Source organism: Haliotis rufescens, unplaced genomic scaffold, assembly GCF_023055435.1.
Source record: "Haliotis rufescens isolate VD_foot unplaced genomic scaffold, xgHalRufe1.0.p SCAF_40, whole genome shotgun sequence".
Lineage (NCBI taxonomy): Eukaryota > Metazoa > Mollusca > Gastropoda > Lepetellida > Haliotidae > Haliotis > Haliotis rufescens.
Genome location: NW_025964113.1, coordinates 3605326 through 3628019, shown reverse-complemented (window position 1 = coordinate 3628019; position 22694 = coordinate 3605326). Strand labels below are relative to the sequence as shown.

General features: G+C 40.0%; 1 protein-coding gene across 3 annotated transcripts in view; it reads right to left on the bottom strand.

The window, feature by feature from the left end:
• The window catches only part of LOC124138900 (MICAL-like protein 2), a 52862-nt gene that overhangs the window by 12317 nt on the left and 17851 nt on the right, over positions 1–22694 (bottom strand). For all 3 annotated transcript variants that reach the window (XR_007218161.1, XM_048382700.1, XM_048382701.1), the window contains exons 2-6: positions 11769–11817; positions 5938–6079; positions 5423–5550; positions 1836–4625; positions 1188–1305 (exon numbers count right to left, since the gene is read on the bottom strand). Coding sequence is in view for 2 of the 3 variants with exons in the window: in XM_048382700.1 (XP_048238657.1) it covers positions 1188–1305; positions 1836–4625; positions 5423–5550; positions 5938–6079; positions 11769–11817 (3227 nt within the window). In the remaining variant the exon portion in view is untranslated. The remainder of the gene's footprint in view (positions 1–1187; positions 1306–1835; positions 4626–5422; positions 5551–5937; positions 6080–11768; positions 11818–22694) is intronic.

Sequence of the window (22694 nt, the reverse complement as noted above, 5' to 3'; positions counted from 1 at the left end):
ATGCATGTCGGTCTGCGTCTTCCAACATGGTGAGCCTATAACAGATGATCGCATGACTGGCAAGAAGTTTTCATAACAAACACCAACCAACGTACAGCAGAATGTTGAGAAATTCAAGTCAAAAACAGCAGATCAAAGTAAAGACGAGAAAATATATTTTAAAAAAAAATTAAAAAAAATGAAAGGTAGAAAGATAAATAACTATTAAAAACTGTGACTCTACTGTGAATTGATAATAATACAAAATGAATGAATAAATGAACTTTAATCTTTTGTAGTCATTAACATTTCCTTTTAATTTTATTTCTGTATACACTGTTACAGTAAAACAGAACTTTGTTAAAATGATGTCATTGGAATTCTTAAATAACCAAACTCATGAGAGTTTAAAAGAAATTGTAACGGAGCTTTGAGTAATTTTGCTTTCAAAATGTTTGGATGAATTAGCCTGTGTATCACATATTCAACTGTCATCATATTCTTTTCACTTAAAAGACAAGTGCATTCATGTCTGCTGGATGTTAATTAGAATGAACGTGTCACACAGTAATTCTTGCATATACAAACAATAAAAGCATACAGCTTTGATTATAAGTTTAACTTGTTAAAGAACTGCAGTTGGCATTCTCAAACAATGGTGTATCTACTGAGAGGTTAGTGTTAGACTAGGGCAGGTGATACACAAAGACTAGGTGTTATACACTATTTTGCTAAATAACCTACCATGTTATGCAAGGCAATGGTCATATCTTTAAACAAACTTGATGTTATTAGAATTCAAACAAAATCACATTAATCTAACCTAATAAAAATCATGCTACTGTGAACATTAAACATCAAAATGTCTTACCTACAAATATAAGTTTAGTGTCACCTTCGAAAATTAACACATATCTTCAATTTGCATTGTGCAATTATGATAGGTATATGTAACTACGGTAATGAAAACAAATATTTTTACCCTGAACCTTGAAAAACAATATTGAGAATTACAAATTAATATTTAATAATATTCTGCTGATAATGTAGCAAAGGAAAAGCTATAGGCAGTAAGATGGTAGAGTTATTAGTCTTAACAGTATGCACAACCAACATCGGCACAACGGTCAACACTCAACATGGGAGGAATAACAATGAAGGATGTAAAACTGGGATGGCAATGTTCGGGTTACTAAGGCGATATTTACCGTTACGGATTGAGTCCTCCAAATCTCGTCCTCTCATTTCCAGGTTATTTAGTTTTTTATCAATGTCGTCAAGCTGTTTCTGGATGATGGCAGGAGACATTCGGCCTGGACTGACAGTCTGAGGACATGTTGGAGAAAAAAACTATGTAGAGGACTAGATGAGGAACATTAAGTCAATTGTTTCACATCACGGTCAGCAACATATACATAAAAAGTGACTGTGTGTAATTTTCACTGTTATAGTAAAGATCGACAGCACATTTTTGGAGAAAAGGCCACACTTTTATATTTCATGGTTTCCAGATTTTTGCTAATCAGTAAGCTTGGGAAGCTTGTAGAATGATACTAAATATGTTTGTGTAGCTTAATAGTTTTGATTTTCATTTGGCATAAAAGTGTCCCATTGGGTCAGTCAATTTAGAGATGGAAAACATATGCTAATTCTGATTAAAGTGCAGTTTGTTTAGTATTTTTACAGTGTCATAAAAATAGAATAAAACTTATTTAAATTTATTTTTTGAATGTGGATTTTGTCTCTGGCTGGTTGAAATACAGAAAGAGTGTTGGACTAATAGAGTCATGACTGGTTAGTCACTGAAAATGAGATTTCATGAAAATAATCAAAGAGTCATTTTCAATGGCTGTTACCTTGGAAGGACTTCCTCTAGGAGCAGGGGGCCGTTGAGGTGGAGTCTTCAATGGTGATGGTGGCTCCTTGTTCTTCTTCTCAGTGGGGTTAAACTCAAACCTATCACCAATTGAGATCTTTTTGAGCTGTCTGACAGGAGCTGTGGGACTGGGAGGAGGGCTGACTGGTTTGGGTGAAATCTTTAGCCTTGGCGGTCGTATGGGCGTGTCGCTGATTGGGTGGGATGTCCTAGGCTTCTTCTGAGGAGCAGTTTGCACTGGTTTAGAGTCAGCCGAGTCTGAAGTTGCAACCATACCTTTTTCTGGATCAACAAATGCTTGCTTATTGTGAGCCAATCGTCTCTGTGCCTCCAATTGCCATGTTGGCTTCGCTGTCGAGTCATCCAATATACTGGCCGACTTTGCTCTTTCTTTCAAACCTGGGGAACCTTGCTCATCTTTAGGCTTCACCCTCATTTCCACCAGATCGGATTTGCCCTGTTTAGAGGCAGACTCTTCTAACAAAACATCTACTGATTTTGGCCTTGCCTTTTCAGCTTTTCGTTTCTCTAAAGCTTTCATCCATGGAGGAGTGTCGTCGCCGGCAACAGGCTCAGACTTGTGTTTAGCATTACTGTCCAGCAGTAAGTCTGATTTATGCTGATCTTTATCGTGCAATCTCTGTTTCCATGAAGGAACCTGGTCTGATGCTTCTGACTTAGACTTCTGCTCTGACTTGCTATCCTGCAGCAGATCAGATCCTCTTGTCTTTGAATAATCACTTTTTTTCCAAGATGGTACATTGTCAGAGCCTTTACTCGAAACATTACTGTCCTGCAGCAAATTGTTCCCCTTTGATTTCAGCTCCTTCAAACCTGTATCCTTCTTCCAACTTGGCACACTCTCCTCTGGTTTAGACTTACTTGTGTCTTTCATTTTTAACTTCTCAGCACCAGACGTCAAATTTACACTGGAAGATATTGCACTTGTTCTGCTTGAAGAAGTGTCTGTGACTTTAGATCTATGTTCACCTTTTGAAATTATGTCAGCACTTTCCTTATTTTCATCCTTTTTGAATATTCCTATCTTATCCGAAACAAATGAAAAAGGGGACTTACTTTTCCCATCACTGACCTCTTTCTTTGACACATCAGCACCAACCTTTGTTTTTGCAACACTTAATTCGACTTTAGATTTCGGAAGTGCAGACTCACTCTTTGGTCTATTTGAATTTGGTTCTCTTTTCACCTCTGTACTAGACTTAGCAACAGGGGGCATTTTATTTGATGAATTGTCTGTTGGCGATGTCACATCATCTGTTTTACTCTGTCGAACATTAGCTAGACTTGCTAACAGTCCACCTAAAACCCTCTTTTCCTTAGCAGGGTTCTTGTCAGTGGGATTGACAAGCACTGCAACAGGTTCAGACCCAGGTCTTGGATGTGACGCCTTATGTAACGCCTCATCCACATCCATGGGACTCTCGGATCTAACGTCTGCTATATATAACCTGGGTGGTTTAAGGGGTGCTGCATTGGTGGTGGTGTCCTTCGGGACACTGGTGGTGCCTTTGGGAACATTGGTGGTGATGCCCTTGGGAACATTGGTGGTGGTGCCTTTGGGAACATTGGTGGTGATGCCCTTGGGAACATTGGTGGTGGTGGTGGTGGTGGTAGTGGTGGTGGTTTTGAGAATGCCCACCTTGTTTGTAGGTTTAGTGGAGCTGGTGGTGGTGGTGGTGGAGAGATTGACTGTGATGTTACTTGATTTATAGGGGAAGGATGGGGGCATTGACGAGGGCACAGGGGGAGCAGCTTCTGTATGTGGGGTGTACTTGGTGGTGAGTTTACTTGGGGGCTGTGATGATGGGAGAGGAGGAGGGGGAGAGTCGGGCGTGTTCACCTTATCTTTGGCATGAGATATTAACAACTTTTTCCCAAATCCAGGTGATTTAGGTTTCACCTGGTCAGGTTTCTTGGAGTTATCATTAGTTTTTTCAAATGTCTTTTTAACAGGTGTTGGAGAGACATGCTTTAACTTTGCTCCGAAAGGTTCGGATGTGTCCATTTTTTCAACTTTCGTAGTTTCCTTTACACCAAACTTCCTTGACTTTGGCACAGGAAAGTCTGTCTTACTACTTGTCTCTGTAGGTTTAGATGGTTCTGTTTTAGAGGTAAGGAACCCTGACTTAGTTTCTTTTGGTTTTGATTCTTCAGCCTTTGTATTTGATTCTTTATTCTTTGAGAGAAAACCAAATTCATGTTTGTCAAACTTCTTTGCATTGAATGTTGGCGTGGGAGGCTCAGCCTTCTTACTATCATCAGACTCCTTTGTGCCCGTTTGTAAAATGAGAGGTCGATTCTTCTTATACTTGGGAACTTCACTTTCTTTCTTGTCAACTTCCATCCTGCTTTTCAACCGTTCCAACAATGGATCAGGTTTGGATGATGGTGTTTCACTTGCAGTAGTTGGCTGTGATCTATTATCATTTGAAAACAAGGACTTAGTTGGGTCACTTTTACTGTTCTGAGATGTTTCCACATGCTTGAGTCCATTTGACTTTGCCCGTGAGGGACTTTCATCGGTTTTACGCACTTTCGCTTTACTCGCAAAGTCGTCAGAAGGTGAGGAGAGGGATGATTTAAAAACCTTGGCTGTCGGGGAGAGCTCACTATGGCGGAAACAGGATCTGTGGTAGAGTTTGCCATTTTCAATTTGTCGTTCCAGCAAATATACTTTGTTGTTGCATATCACACACTTATCTCCCAGAGTGCTGGTCTTCTTGGCTTCCTCGCTTCTCTTGGGTGTTGCCTGCATTACAAAAACACCAACAACTCACAAAAACATACTTAACATATTATACCTCTGTCTGTGTGTGTGTGTGTGTGTGTGTGCGTGTGTGCGTGTGCGCGTGCGTGCGTGCGTGCGTGCGCGCATGGCAAGGTAACATCAAGTACCACCTTTTAACGTCTTTAAGTAAGACGCGGATGGGGATTGAACCCCTGACCTTCTGCTCTCTGGGTGGACGCACTACCACTGGAGGAGGTCACAAGAGGCAAGTACATGGATCGAGTGGCCAGGCTCAGTGACTTGGTTGAATGCTTGCCATTGTATCGCAATTTCGTGAATCGATGCTCATGATGTCAATCGCTGGATGGTTTGGTCCAGACATGATTATTTTCAGACCACAGTCATATTGCTGGAATATTGCTGAGTGTGGCATTAAACAACAAGCAAACAAATCTGGAGTATTAATGTTGAGAATGTGTACATATGTCAATACAAAATGGCGCTGTGGGCTGGAGTTACTTGATGCTATAAAGCCACATTATCATATAGCAGAGAGGGTCATATTACAGAAAGAGATATTTGATATTAAAAGGGATATTACATCGTAGCCATGATTAGTTCCTCAGGAAATTTGTTCACCTGGAGATGATTTCACATGGAATGATACCATTAGGAAGAATGAGTTTCACTGTACACATTTCAGGGAGAAATATGACTAAAAAGTAATTTCCTTGCAATGAACACTTATTCCCATCTACTTGGAAATAAAGAAGAACATTTTCCATCCATATTGAAGACTTATTTGCCGCTGTACTTACGGATTCCACATTCCTATCATTGGCTGGAGCAAACCGCTTGATTTCTGGCCCAGTCACTGGTTGAACAGCAGGGGATCTCTTGTGTGAACTGCTTGACGTCTGCTTGGCTGTCACACCTGGTCCACCTACTGATTGGGCAGGAAATAGTGATGTTAGTTGCTGCTGTTGAAGACATTGTCCCAGTGTTATAGGGAATGTGGTCCACCAACATGGAGTTTGGCAATTTAGTGTTTCATACACCACAGTATATGTCACTTAGGATAGTAAGACACACTGCCGCCTTTTTTTTACAATACTGTTAACATTAGTGACTGACCTACAAGTTTCAGACCTTTGGCCTTAGATTTGAAATCTTGATAAAAAGTTTAGGCACAATTTGATTTTGAAGTACAACTTTGTCCCATTATGAAAGTAGATATCAAAATGGTTTCATCCATACAAAAAATAAGTTGATTTTGATGGACAGTCAGCCAAATAACTCCTATGCTGACAAGGACTTTGTGTAAGTATCTCACACTGTGGAGCATCCTTGAAGTAGTTGTAGTACTGGGACACGTAGGTGACGACACTCAGCTTGTCTGGCACACGAATCTCAACCATGTCCTGCGCCTCCAACAACGCCGGGATCGCCAACTCACGCTCCGCAACCTCAAACGCCTGAAACATCAATATCATCACATCTGACATCCTTCTGAGTGAGTGAGTGAGTGAGTGAGTGGATGAGTGGATGAGGAAGTGGGTGAGAGGGTGAGTGGTTGTAGAGTGAGCAGATGAGCGTGTGGAGGTCCAGGTTGTCTCTTAATCACTTCTTTCATACTTGTAACGTAATATTTCACAATACTGTAGTGTTCTAAGTATAAGTATAAGTTTTGTTCCCTTGCCGCCACCATGATGGCATAGGCTGAAACATTACTGACTGGGGCCTTAAACAAATTGCTGACAGTAATTTCAAAAAACATTAACTCACAAACTTACTCGTAATCTGCATAAAACACACATTGAACCTCCACTACTACAGAAAACCTATGTGGTTTAACAGCAAAGTTAACAGCTACATGCCAACCATGTTAACAAGGTCTAAAATAATTTCTTTATAAAACCCGCGAACAAGATATAAATTCAGGTTTTTTTTAGCAACCTGCATAGACTTAAAATATACGCACAAACATCTGTATATATATATCTTCCCTGGCCTCAAACCAGGAAGTTTGGTGTGTTGGTAAACATGTTTTGGTCACTGCCCTGGTTTCTGTTTGACCTTGGGCAGGTAATAAATTAGTGCCAGTCTGACCTTCATATTTCCGTCACATGTTATTTAACTCTCAGACCATAAGTATTTCAATCAATAAATCATTATTAGTTATGAATCAACGAATTATTTTCAGGCTTCTTAGAAATAGCATAATGTTAAATTACAATATGTATTGGGGGTGTTTAGACTGAGTATTAGGGTTCAGTGTGTTACAGTTTGCTATCAATCTCAAAAACAATCTCTGAAACAAAAACATACTTGTATTTAAATATTTGTTATGTCATCCTCTGTAAATGCACTTCTCCTTGCAGTTCATGAACCATCATCAGTTAAAATATGCCAACAACAATTACCGTATTCGACATAATAAGCGCCCAGCTCAAATAAGCGATATTTGCTAATATATTGGCTTGTGAAGATTATCCCAATTATCACCCCTTCTGATTGATTAATTTACACAAGACTTATTTATTCGTGTAAAATACGCACTTGTGTGTTTGTTATATGCATCCTAATTATGGGCAATTAAATTCTGGAAAATATATCTGTCGTGTATAATATGCACCAACGTTTCTTTTGTATCATTTCAGGCTGTCAGCATAAACCACAAAATTTACAATCTTTCAACACTGTTTTTTTTTCTCTCACCAAAATTATATTCTAACTAGAGCCCCCTGTTTCTAATTACGCTTATTACGTCGAATAAGGTACTTACAAATGATCCCTTTGACACAACTTTGAACATGCAAGTACATATTATGAATATTGATAAAAAATAAAGTTAAATCAAATCTGAATATTCATTGCAACATTACTAAATAATCAAAATGACTATTTGAGGTAGACAAGTAGACAAACACTTGATAGAAACAAATAACTCCATTTAAATTCTAAAGGAGCACAATTTAGATGCAGGGATGAGAATGCATATTTTCCTTTTCAGCTGAAACTTCTTTGCAATTGAGCGTGGTCCATAATTTGGGGGTGTTTATGGGGGAAGCCATCAGATTTTAACAAATTTGTGGTCACTAAAATTCGCGGAAATTTGTGGATCCTGAGATGATTCTCATCCCTGGAGATGGGAGACCTATATCTTTACAGCAAGGGCTGCTGGGCAAAAGGGAAAATAGTATGGTTCATGGACTGACACAGACTAGGCTTAAAGCTAAGTATTATTTAATGTCACATTCAGGAAACTTGGTATATATGGTCTGTAACAAAAATATGACATGATCAGTACATTGTTGTAATGTCATTACTTATTACCCCAAATCCTTATCACACATCCACTGAAGGAAAGAGAAGCAACAACAAAAATTCATCACTGTCAAATGGTTTATGGAGTGTTGTGAGATATGTAGCAGACAATAACAGATAAATTATTAGAATGTCACCCCCACCAGTCTGACTACCGAACACCACCCTCACCATCTTAATGTCCCCAAGTTCCTTTATGAATAGTGTTCCCTTCTTTCTTTAGTGAGTGAGTGAGTGAGTGAGTGAGTGAGTGAGTATGGCAATATCACGGCGGGGACACTAGAAATGGGCTTCACACATTGTACACATGTCAGGATTCGAACCTGGGTCTTCAGCTTGACACGCGAACGCTTTAACTACTAGGCTACCCGACCGCCCCATTCTTTACTGAGGCAGTGGGGTAGCCTGTGTGAAGCCCATTCTTGGTGTCCCCTGCTGTGATATTGTTGGAATAGTGCTAAAAGTGGCATAAAACCTCACTCACTTTCCTTAGTTGATATACTACACCATACATAATGAACAAGGGATCATCAATATTTTGGGGGATATGTTTTGTAGTGAAGACTTGAGCACACAATTTCATAAACATATGCCCCAAAATATTCATGATCCCTAACTTTTTTTGTTCTGTATATGCAGTCCAACCAAACACCCATGCTTCATCCATCTGTCAACAGTTAATGAACGCAGATCCCCTGAACAGTCTGTTTGCGAAACATCAAATGTCTCCTAACTCACATTTCTGAACAATTTGGATGAAAATCTATTAATACATTGTGGTATTTAAGACAATATTCCCCTCCTACCATTTCTCATAAACATATTCACCACACATCCAAACTAGTTCGCTAGTTCGATCAATAAAGAAACCAAGTACTAAGTTCAAACAGACTTAAAAATCACCAAACTCAGTTTGACCGTCTGCTAATTTAAGCTCTTATATTTCCTCTATACAGCCTGGTTCTCAATATAACATTTGTCTATGCAGGCTGCAGATTGGAGGGACTCTGTCTATATGTGGGACAAAATCAATAGAGCGCTTGTGCACAGATGGTAGATAAAATGGGAACCCGATTGTACATTGGCCGTGGTGTTGTTTTTCACCACATATATACATATATATGTGTATTGGTGTGTTTTGTAGGATAAGCATTAAAACACTGCATTGCTCATATATGCACATATATAACATATTGTCTGGAGTAAGTATAGTGCTTGTGGTACAAGTATTTCAACGTTAGATTTCTCCAACTTGAAATTCATTAAGTTTATAATGTAGAACAAGTATTTACTAATTTACTATTAGGTTTTTCCAACTTTTTATATATATATATATAATGTATTGTTCTGAGTGTTCTGTAGAATAAGTATCGAAACATTGTATATACATACAGATATATTTTCATCAAGATGTTTATAGCATGCGTTTGTGATGGGTGTGCCACCGGTGGGGCAAGATACGTTCACCTTTTCGCGACCACCTGGTATCATCACTATTTGATGGTGATTCATGGACGCATGCTTATGATATCTTAAAACTGACTCTGCTTTTGGCAGAGATTTCTTATGAATATGGAAAGGGTCTTGTTACTTTTATTTCATATTGTGTTGAGCATGTTCAGTGTTACATTATCTTGATTACTGAGTGTGTTGATGTGAGTTGATGTAAAAGAGTCTGCAACTCCAGTGTTCCATCTTTCTTAATAATTTCACCTATTTCACAAACTGCATTACTTTGTGCCCCAAAATAATATCATAAAATCATCTATCAATACAAAATATGTGTGTAAACTGTTACAAGTTGAATACATTACATGGTGTGATAACACTCATATCAAAGTGCACTAAGCTGACCGATAGCAATGGAGACCGGCTTATCAAAAATCTGTCAAACTGTCAATTCAATTCGAGGAATTTCCTCTCTGTTTCCGGTTTGCTGACGTATCTCCTTAACCAGATATCACTGTTTGAGATATATCTGCCCTCACTTGTGCACCTGGCATGTCAGGTACCTACATGCTACATTATTGTAGCACTGGCCACAAGTTATAACAAGTATTTGTCACAAAGTGACGAAATGTCCCCCCCGTAGTTCTTGAGATATTGCGGCAACACCGTTTTCCAACTCCAAAAACAGATTTGCCTGCTGTGACCTTGAAAATGGGGTCAAGTTCACCAAAACCGACTGGTGTATGCGGTGTCTGTATATACACCATAGTTCCAAATATGAAGACAATCCAGCGATTAGTTCTTGAGATATCGCGGCAACACCGTTTTCTAACTCCAAAAGCAGATTTGCCTGCTGTGACCTTGAAAATGGGGTCAAGGTCACCAAAACCGACTGGTGTCTGCCGAGTCTGTATATACACCATAGTTCCAAATATGAAGACAATCCAGTGTTTAGTTCTTGAGATATCACGGCAACACCGTTTTCCAACTCCAAAAGCAGATTTGCCTGCTGTGACCTTGAAAATGGGGTCAAGGTCACCAAAACCGACTGGTGTCTGCGGAGTCTGTATATACATCATAGTTCCAAATATGAAGACAATCCAGTGTTTAGTTCTTGAGATATATACATTATTTTTTTGTTTTTAATGCACATTCATATGTCATAACCTTTCCATTTCAGTCAAAAATATCAAAAGAAATAAAACCGACTACATCTCATGGAAAAACAAGTCTGGCTTGCTGATCTCCAAATTTATGAATAGGAGAGTCTGCCTTTGACTGTCCCATCGCAAGATTCGCAGTCTTTTTCCATACTTTTTGTGAGTTAAAAACTCAGTGGCGTCTTTAAATGCTTTACAATTTTTGGACATGGGGTAAGAAACCTTTGCCCATGTTTGCAAAGACCAATTGTTAAAAAAAGCAAATCAAACAGTTTGCATAATTTTTGAAAAACATGGCAATGCTTTGCTCTAGAATGAACACTGTAGCTTAATGAACATCCCAGACATAATCTCCTCTATCTGACCTTACTGTGACCTGTACAGAGAGACGATTTGCTCTGCATTCAAAAATTATTGACCCAGTCGCTGCAACCTGGTGTCCGGATGCTATATAGACACATAGACATAACCATCTTCTGATTGTCTGGGGGAGTTGTGAGTGTGGAGATTAAACCTGCATCTTTTACGCTTGTCATTTGCAGTTACGCTTAATTAGAGTGAAATGATAAAAGAACTTGGTTTAACATTGATACTTTGGTTTATTGTTAACCATGATTGGTGAGTGAGTGAGTGATTTTGGATTTAACATCGCTTTTAACAGTATTTCAGTTATATCACTGCATGTCAGCTTAATGTGGAAGGAAAAATGTGGTTCAGGTCTAAAATGTTAACCACTTTAGTAAAACCCATGCAAGGATATGTTGCTGACAAACCTAGAAACATAATTGAGGTGAACCACAATTTGAACCCACATTCACAGGTTTCTGGCGTGCCCAAGGGACGCAACTCTGCACAGCGAATTGCTGCACCTTCAACAACTGGGCCAACCATTAGGGAGTGAGTCAAACGTGACAAGTTTGTCTGGTACTGAAATACCATGAATTCTAATTGGAATGAATTTGAACCTAAGAAAAGCAGATCCTGACAGGAAATAATCATAAATGCTTTGAAACAAAAGATGTCGGACAAGTTACCTCCTGATATGATCACTTCCTCAATTTGTGAAGCTGCAATATTAACTGTTTGAAAGGAATAAAAGATTTGAAACTTTTTCTTCACATATAACATCTGAGTCAACTGCCAAACACACATAGAATAGGGAAATTGTACGGGATTTGTCGGAAAAAAAACATTGTTAGCAAATAAGGAAAAATATTGATCTACTCACCAGCTGATTGTTCTCGAAGATGTTTTCCTTGGACAGGGAGTCATAGTCACTGTGAGGAAACAAATACAACTGTTAAAACTTGGGACAATTGGAATTGTTTGGATGAACAATGAACTTAATGACTTTTTACGAAACTGCCTCCGAGAAATACGTAGTTATCAGAAACACCAATCTTCAAGCCATATCACTTTTTATCAGGGTGGCCTATAAATCTGGACCAGTGATCGACCTGCTATGAGGATATGTTTCCACCCTTTGTCACCAACCATTCCCCATTCCTACAAGCATTGGGTGCTTGGGACCTAGTCCATCCGTAATCACCATGGGGGCACATGTTATTCAGTTATCTTTACACCTCCCCAATCATCCAGGGCATCATATCTCCATTCAATCATACCAAATAACCTGGACCCACATGCTACAGTCTGTGAAGACATGTCTCCATCCCCATCCCTCCTTTTAGTAACTTAGCACAGAAACATCTCACCCCTGAGTGTAATTTTGTTGAATGACAACTTTATTATGTCAAGTCAGTCAACTCAACATGACCCATGCATGCTTCCCCCCACACTGGGTGAGCTTAATGTCCTCGAGGTGGTCATGGTGATGTGGACAGAAGACAACCCATGTAAAACACTACCCTCTGACTACCCCAAATGAGTTGGTATTTGCATAAGTTCGATTTGAAAAAATGATCAATGATCCATTGTTATGGGGGTACAATGTCCGACAATCAGAGATCAAACACTGTAACCACTTGATCCCTGACTTACTGCCCTGGCATTAGAAATTGGCACAAGTCCTATAGTCCTTGACAAACTGCCCAATAGTTAAGGTATAAAAAGGACTAGTAGAAATGTTCCCTTTTTAAGGGCTTTGCTATATGTTATAAAGAACAAGTTGACTAAAAATGTTCGTCTCAATCGCTGCTGCCCTGGCATACAACATGGTCAAGACTCATGTCATTATGGTCAACGATGACATTCTTTTTGATACACAATTATTTTGAGAAAAAAAACCTGCAGTGTCATGAACGTTCTATCACACTCATTCAGAAGGATCATAAACAGCAATAGTGTGTGTATGAGCAAGTTGGGTTTCATGCCGCTTTGAACAGTATTCCAGTTACATCATGTGTGTCAGCTTGATGAAGGAGGAAAGCCTGAAGAGATGCAGGTTGAAAGATGTTTACCACTTACGAGCAGAGGTATGATGTTGACAAAGCTAATTACATAATCAGGGTGTACCCCAATTCACACACACGATAACTGGTTTCTGGCATGGCTAGGGGACACAACTCTGCACAGTGAAGTTTGGGGACTTAGACAACTGGGCCTCCCCTGCCCCCCAGGAAACAGGGTCTTCAATGACATCTTAATCTTTTCTCAATACATTTGATAGAGGATGTACATTCTGGCAGATAACATGTTCCGCATGAGCCTGCATACCCATGATCCATCCAACTCACATGTAATAACCCAGACTTGCCGTGATATGTTGTGAACTATAGTATAACTGGGAATATTCAAAGTCTGACAAAGGCTGCACATGTCTATCATGGCTGAGTTATCCACACACAAACACATTCCTAACTACACTTTTTGTCCTCCTTGAAACGATTAATCCTTCAGGCGCGACTACACACTGCGTCTATTCATAAACACTGCCTGTGTATAGATTTAATGATTGAGACAGTAGCGATAGAGGGAGGCACAGGGTAGACTTGCTTTGCGGCATTTAGTTGTTTTTTGTTGTTTCATGCTGCACTCAGCTGGCGGCCTGTAAATACATAAGTCTGGACCAGACAAACCAGTGGTTGATATAGTGAGCAATGTTCCAGCTGACTGGGTCCAATGGCTTAACATACCATGTCACTGAGCCTGATGACCAGGCCTACTTGATAGTTGCCTCACAGGACCAGAGTTAGGGCTGGAGATCTACTGTAACCCATGGAGTGTTATTTAGCAGTAACTAAGTGCAAGTGTTAAAACTCCATTATCCTTTACATTCAGCTCTAGTGCTAGCTTGTCATTAGAGTTGTCATTGAAATTGGTTTGAGCAATATAATGTGACATGGTTGATTGTGAAATGTGTTCTTACACCTTGATGGTGTGGGTTGATACTCATACTATCAACCATTGGTTTGTTTAGTCCAACCATAATCCTTTACAAGCTGTCATTATTTAACTAAATACTGCTGCCTTAAGTTTAAAAGGAAGGCCTGAAGTGGTGCAAGTTGTTTACCACTCTGGTGAAACCCATGAACACGATTACCGTGTGGACAAACTGTAATGTAATCATGGCAAACCATGATATAAACCCACAAGCATCTGTCCTCAAGGATGCAACTCTGCATAGCAATTTGTTGCGCATTAAGCAACTGGGCTACTCATGTCCCCTCACAAACAAAGAGTGAGTAAGTGAGTGAGTTTGGTTTTACGCCGCTTTCAGCAATATTCTAGCAATATCACGGTGGGGGACACTAGAAATGGGCTTCGCACATTGTACCCATGTCGGGAATCGAACCCGGGTCTTCAGCGAGACGAGCAAACACTTTACCCACTAGGCTACCTGACCGCCTCAACAAACAAAGAGTAACATGTCCCTTTATTCCTAATTCCAATAATATAATCAAAGACCAAAACTAAATATCAAACATGCAGTTCTATTAAACTGTGCCCAGTGACCCGTAGTAAGTGGAGTCATCTGTCATGGTTCAAGTAAGCTCTTCAGTTTGAACTTTTTAGTGTTTTGTTCGTTGACAAGTTGGTAGGAAAGCACTACAGAGTATTTGTACTATTTACAATATCCATGGTGGAAATATGTGGACAGCAACAACACAAACACAATAGACATGCACTACAATACTGGGCTTGCCATGAGTCACCAGGCAGCAACTTGGCTTGTCATAAACATACTTCATAATTCAGTCTTTTGCAGCAATAATCTCACAAAAGCCAGTTGTTCCGACATGTGCCGTGAATATTTTTAACAATTAAATTCATCATTCAGGAAGCATGAAACATTTTTAAATGTTAAGTCACCATTTTACTAATTTCAGGGGTTACTGGGTTCGATCCAAGGACTGAAGACATTTTCTATTTCTATCATGTAAAAAATCATACATTGCCCTTGGCAATCATTAGGCCATGATAAAATAAATTAATAAAGTACACAGACACCTTGAACAGTTTGTTTAACGAAAACCATATAAAGAGAGAGAGAGAGAGAGAGAGAGAGAGAGAGAGAGAGAGAGAGAGGGGAAGGAAATAAAAATGAATGTATATCTAATAATTAATTTATTGTGGTCTTATAGTACTGTTTAATATGAATAAAAAAGACCACAAGTGTCTTATTTGATGCCAGTTTCTGAGTGAGTTTATTATTACTTTGAACGGTACTTCAGTCACGTAACAGCATTTCACCTGCCTAATGTGGGTGGAAAGCCTGAAGTGATGCCGTCCATACATGTTGACCACTGTCTGGTTAACCTACAGACGCAGGTATGGCAACAACAGACCAAGGATTATAGTCAGAGTGAATCAAGGATTTTGAACCACCAGATCCTGACATTGTTTAGCACTGAACGCGAACGCGATCGGATATATCTGGCAAAAATATGCCTCTGAGGTGACACGTAGCCATTGTAAGCCGGGACCATATTCGACATGACCATCGCATGATGTAAACATCCTAGTGTGCAGACGACAGTTATGAATAGCTTGTCAGAGGTAAGAATCTGCATCTTATGCGGCAAAAGCGGCCGTTTGCATAAGTTATGTGACTCATCTTGCATCTACTAGAACTTTTTTTACCTAATCAGTATAGCCCGTCAGGTACAGACCCTGAGGAATATATTTGTTTACATCAACATGTTGGAACGATATTTTCAAAACGTTGTTGTATACTAGTATATTTGGAATTTATTTAGTATCAATCCTTCCAAATAAGAAAATTAAACAGATGAAATGTGAACGGACGAAAAATGTGCACCTGATATCGCTTAAGGTGGAAGCCTGTTTATTGTTGGAGCAGATGTTGCCCCATTTCCTACACTCACAGATGAGTCTTCTTTGTGATTACAGAAGTGACGGAAAGGGGCGAGGTTGGCCGAAAGGAGCTGGCGAACTCGGCAGAATTAGATGCACTTGGACACTCAGGTCCCTTCAATACCTAAAGTTCAGCTAACTTCTAAAATAATTATTTTTTGCATGTATAAAGATCATAAGTGACTAAGATTGCAGCCAGAGACTTCCAAAATCTAACCTCTACTTCAACAGCAAATGCATGTGAACAGTGTCAAGTGTTTTCAATGAACTTAACCTTCTATAAGAGGTGTGTAAATTTGGAGCAAATATTTGCCTCGACCTTGAAGTGCCTTCAATCATACATGTCACCATCTGCTTCAGCATATACCCCCTGTGGCAAGCAGGGCTTTGAGGTCGGGGCACCTGGCAATTAAGTTATGTAGGTAATTGACAAGGTAATTATGATAACTATTTCAGCAATGCATTACTGCACACAACACTGATACTAAAATGTACATACTCTGACCTTGCTGATATGATTGATTTCAAGGCACATATCTTTCAACAGCTTATCACTGTCATTAATGAAGTCATCAGCAATTATTCTTCATTACCTGCAGGGTGACGAGAGCCAATAGACCAAAACAAGGGTCTGGTGAAATTAAACTGGGACTTTATTAACTTACATAAATCAATATGTTTAGATAAAAATCTACTGAAAATGGATTCCACAGGACCTATACTAGTTTGGCTCAATCAGATGTTTTACCCTTATGAATTAATTCTGAGACCACTTTATTTGGTTCTATTGCGATGGCAACGGTTTGTCACCTCTCACCCCAACCTGTAACATACTAAATTGGACAATGGAACGACCTAGTAGGTCTGGAGAAACATTTGACATACCTTGGGTGACACGGACATGTGATACTGACATAAAGCAATAAATCCTTTTGTTTGACTAGAATTGAAGCACAGTATCAACGCATCTTTCAACTTTACCATGTTGAGAGATACAAAATCTTTATATTCGTATATGTTCAATCTAATTTTCAAAAGAATCAATAATGCTATTGATGTGGATACAGTTACTGAAACCACTTACTTTTAATATTCATTTTGAAAGTTTGTACTGAGTGCAATCAATTTCCAATAATACTCATTTTGAAAGTGTATTCATTCCTTCCTTCAAAAGCTAACCAGGGTATGCCATTTTCCCTGCATGGTAAGTGTTACAAAGCATGTCCACCTGTAGGAAATCAACTTTATTGTGGCTTAACAAAGAACTTAACAAGACTGGGATACACCTTTATACCGAGTGACTGAAGCTGCCCAATGACCACAATACTTTCATCTCAGGTCATTTCCTGTGGTCAGCAAGGAGGCTGTATTTACTCCCGTGTATATTGTTGTCCCAGTGACAGGTGTTTTTTGTTTATGTTTGACCTTTCCTGTTTTGCTCCAGTCCTGCTAGATGTTAACTGACGCCAGGCAGGGTGGGGAAATGTCCTTGTCTTCCTCACACAGTAATCCCGGATACATCAACTTGAACACACCTTTAACTACTGGTACTCGAACCTCGCCACATAGGACTGACTGAAAAAGTCAACTCTTAATTCTTGTTTTATTCGTCTTTGCATACAGACTATTTACTTTCCAGGTCAACGGATAAGTGTACATTAATTTACTGTAAATAAAGAGAATTTTGTTTTAAGTGTTCTTGATTCAAAGAAGAGGGGGAGGAGGAGGAAAGAGGGGGGGGGGGGGGGGGGGGGAGAGAGAAAAGAAAGAATAGTTGTGTGTAATGCCTTGTCCCCCTACACAAGCACATCTTGAATGAGTTGAGGTGAGGAAAAGCAGGTAATTCCATGGGGGAAGTCACTTATAGCTGCCACATGTCCTACTTCACAGCTATTATGTTAAACATCCACTCAACCCAAATCTGTTGCAGGTCTCCAGGTATGACATGCATGAAGATGACTTAAATCTGATGAACACCGAAACACCGAAACCTACATCTTAAAATAGCTGCATCCACCTTCAACTATAAGCACCTTATTTTTGCCATCAGAATAACCTCCCCTGTCTGACAGTTGGATATATATTGTCTTCTGTGGTTGTTTTGGACACAACTTATTTAATATCACCCTCAGATAACATCTTTTTGGAGGAGTATTTACCCTTGAACTTTAGGAATCTGGAACACTTTGGCATTTATCTATTGTATGTGTATCTAAAGAAACATTGTTCATGATAAGGAACAAACTTTACACAACTTTACACACTCTCCCTTCATAAAACAGGTGTCAACAAGTGACCCGTGAAGATCTGGGTTAGACTAGGCCTTCAGCAACCCATGCTTGTTGTAAGAGGCAACTAATGAGATTGGGTGGTCAGACTCCCTGACTTGATTGATGCATGTTGTTGTACACTAATCGCGTAGATAGATGCTCATGATGTCAATCACTGGATTGTCTGGTCCAGATTTGAGTATTTACAGATGCTGCATATAGCTGGAATAGTGCTGAGTGTGTCATTAAACAAACAAACAAACAAACAATCAAACAAACAAACAAACAGACAAAATATAAAATTTTCAACTGAAAAGCTTCTAATTTGTCAGTTGTGTTGAAATGAGTTTGATTTTATCACCCAGCAATATCACAGAGACAAAACAGGGAAAAGGTTTCACATATTTTATGCATGTGGGGAATCAGAGACACAGGTCTCAAGATAGGGCAAGCTAACAACTTAACCACAAGGCTAACCAATGAAGTCATGACATGAAGTAATTGATTTGTTGGTAATTGCTATGTAAGTCCAACAGAACCAATATCCAACACAACTCCCAATTATATTCATCCTTGATGCTAAAACTTTTATGTTGATCCTGTACAAGCTTCTTACAGTATTATGCATATCCTGTGAGCAGTCTTAACTTGATAGGCGTGGCAATATCTCAAGTTGATGTCTTCAGTTCCTACTGTGTTACAGATCTGCTGTACGTATACATAATCAATGCTTTACTTTAGACAGAATGTCAAACAAGCCACATATCCAGCATCGATGGCTGTAAATAGTAAGGAAACCTCTGAATATATGTTGAATATTGATTAAAGCTTTCTCAGCATGACTATATGGTCATGTGACGTTGACTGTCAGAAAGATATGTCCCCACAACCACAATCTGCACACAACTAAAGCATCCCTGATACTTATGACACGTGCCCCGTGAGGTGTGACTCAGCGATGGGGCTAAGGGTCCAGTTGCACAGGAAACCACCTGATGTGTGTGGTGCAGCTTGTAATGCTGTCAGTAGTAGCAATAGATGCACTGATATTTTCAGCTTCAACCAAGCCTCATGTTAACTGTGACAACACATCCCTTATTTGTCTGTTGATATATGATCAAGGGCCAAAGTCAGAGACAATTTTGAGGTAATGGGGATCTGTTCTGCCCAAATCCCCAAAGGGAGACAAGATTGAGGTACAGGGGACCTGTTCTACCTTTTTTGTGGCTCGATCATAGCACCACTGGAGGCTACAACGAGTTTTGTCCCTTCTATGTCCCTATTTACCTATCAGATTCCATCTCTCATATGACTTGCATAAGCTTCAAACTAAAGGGTGCCACCCAGGCAAGATGATGATAAACGATAACCAAGATCTTTATTGTAATAAAATGGGCCTTACCTTGCTAAGTGTATCAAATCACTTGAGCACCATGATAAAAAACATGAAAAGATTGGGAAAATATGTGTCAACGCCCAGTTGACAGTACACATGCTCTGCAAAGCCTGTTATTGACATAAATCTGCACGACAGACACAATGTTTTTTATGAACTGGATGTCGATTTTGTCATGCAATTTTGATTGTACTATGCACAGGCTTGTTAATCCAGCCAAAATATAACTCCATAATTCCAGCCTAGTTTGGCAAGGGTGGAAACAGGACCTGTTCTGCTTGAATCCTCAAGAGGAGACAAGAATGAGGTACAGGGAACCCGTTCTGCCCTAAATCCCCAAGGGAAGACAAGAATGAGGTACAGGGAACCTGTTCTGCCCTAAATCCCCAAGGGAAGACAAGAATGAGGTACAGGTGACTTGTTCTGCTCTAAATCCCCAAGGGAAGACAAGCATGGGGTACAGGTGACTTGTTTTGCTCTAAATCCCAAAGGGAAGACAAGCATGGGGTACAGGTGACTTGTTCTGCTCTAAATCCCCAAGGGAAGACAAGAATGAGGTACAGGTGACTTGTTCTGCTCTAAATCCCCAAGGGAAGACAAGAATGAGGTACAGGTGACTTGTTCTGCTCTAAATCCCCAAGGGAAGACAAGAATGAGGTACAGGTGACTTGTTCTGCTCTAAATCCCCAAGGGAAGACAAGCATGGGGTACAGGTGACTTGTTCTGCTCTAAATCCCCAAGGGAAGACAAGAATGAGGTACAGGTGACTTGTTCTGCTCTAAATCCCCAAGGGAAGACAAGCATGAGGTACAGGTGACTTGTTCTGCTCTAAATCCCCAAGGGAAGACAAGCATGGGGTACAGGTGACTTGTTCTGCTCTAAATCCCCAAAGGAAGACAAGCATGGGGTACAGGTGACTTGTTCTGCTCTAAATCCCCAAGGGAAGACAAGCATGGGGTACAGGTGACTTGTTCTGCTCTAAATCCCCAAGGGAAGACAAGCATGGGGTACAGGTGACTTGTTCTGCTCTAAATCCCCAAGGGAAGACAAGAATGAGGTACAGGTGACTTGTTCTGCTCTAAATCCCCAAGGGAAGACAAGAATGAGGTACAGGTGACTTGTTCTGCTCTAAATCCCCAAGGGAAGACAAGCATGGGGTACAGGTGACTTGTTTTGCTCTAAATCCCCAAGGGAAGACAAGAATGAGGTACAGGTGACTTGTTCTGCTCTAAATCCCCAAGGGAAGACAAGAATGAGGTACAGGTGACTTGTTCTGCTCTAAATCCCCAAGGGAAGACAAGAATGAGGTACAGGTGACTTGTTCTGCTCTAAATCCCCAAGGGAAGACAAGCATGGGGTACAGGTGACTTGTTCTGCTCTAAATCCCCAAGGGAAGACAAGCATGAGGCACTAGGGACCTTGGGGAGAAAAGCATGAGTATTGGGAACGGTGCTGCCAAGAATCCCCAAGGGGAGAAGAGAAAGCATGACATACTGCCTTGAATCACGACAGGAAAACAAACATAAGGTAATAGGCACCTGTTCTGCACATGTCCCAAAGGGGAGACAATCATGAGGTACTGGGTACCTGTTTTAAAGGAGAGTGAGTGAGTGAGTATGGTTTTACCCCACTTTTAGCAATATTCCAGCAATATCACGGTGGGGGACACCAGAAATGGGCTTCACACATTGTACCCATGTCGGGAATCAAACCCGGGTCTTCGGCGTGATGAGCGAACGCTCTAACCACTAGGCTACCCGACCGCCCCGTCAATCATGAGGTACTGGGGATTCTCATGGGTAGCAACATCAATGATCATCTAAGCAGACACACTGCAACAGTGTAATGTTTCCTTGTGTTTTGACAAATTCCAGCACAGCTATAACAGCTGCAATTTTAATGCTTGTTAACACATTTATAACTCTAAAAATAACCTGCACAAAACCAAGGTGAGATAAGAGATATGGAGAGATAAAACACAGCACTCTACCAAAACAAGGCACAGAATCTTTCAATTAAAGGGAAAATGCGGCCATATGTAAAACGTGTATTAATTAAAGCATGGACATCAAATCTAGAGATAAGTACAAACTGCAAGTACAAATGTCAAATTCTGTCAAAAACGAAACAGTCATGAAATATCAACCAACAGAATTTAGTTGGAAAGCTATAATCTGTTGGATCAAAATAACTTGTCCTCACACAAACACACACACAAAAAAAATTGCTCACTGATATAATTACTGAACGTGCTGAAGATATATTCTGTCTCAAACTCAAATCCCAGACTGCCCTTCCCCAGCCATCTTATAGTTGGCTCCTAAGTAACCGTGTCCATAATAATATGACAGTCACGCTTGCACTAGTCCAGACTAATGCATATTTTATTGTTCTAGCCCACTGAGATACCATGCCACAGTTTAACATGAATACCCCAATCTGACACAGTATACTGACCAATCCTTGTTTCAGCCCCTTACTACCGAGCACCAGGCAGGGTACCAACAACCACCATCTTTTAACATCTTTTGGTATGATGCAGCCAGGGATCGAACCCCTGACCTTCTGCACTCAGGGTGATTACTCTACCACTAGACCATGGAGGCAGTCTACAAACATACCAACCACCTCAAGCACATACATTTTATGGTAGTAAGTAGGTCATTGCCCATGTTGCCTGTGACTCTGGTTTCATTGAGCTACAGAAACTATTTCCCACTGATAAGGAAAGAAGACTATCTGAAGTGCTCTGTCACAACATGTGAAGAATCACCAGCATGTGTGTGATGATTTATATCACTGATAACCTTTCAATCTCAAGTAATATATCTTGATGCACTTGTAAACATGGAAATGATGTTCGAGTCCTGCGCCTTTGAGATTTTTTACTCTGTGTATTGTGTAAGGGCCTCTCTAATCACTCAGTTTCAAATGAAGGATATGACTTGAATTTGTATTTGTAAATTCAAAATAGTGTAAATGGATGCTGAGGGACATTTGGAGTAGAAATTTGAAATATGAAGTATTTGTTTGATAGTTTATCAAACATTATCAGTTAGAAGAGGTATGTGGAATCTTGCCTGGGTTCATGTGCAGAAAGAGTTTTGCTGATAACACTATCTTGAAAGGAATGAAGACTTTGAATTGCTAGGACCCCCAGAACAGATATGCAAGAACTGGCCTTGCATGGCTATTGCTGTAGAGCGATGTT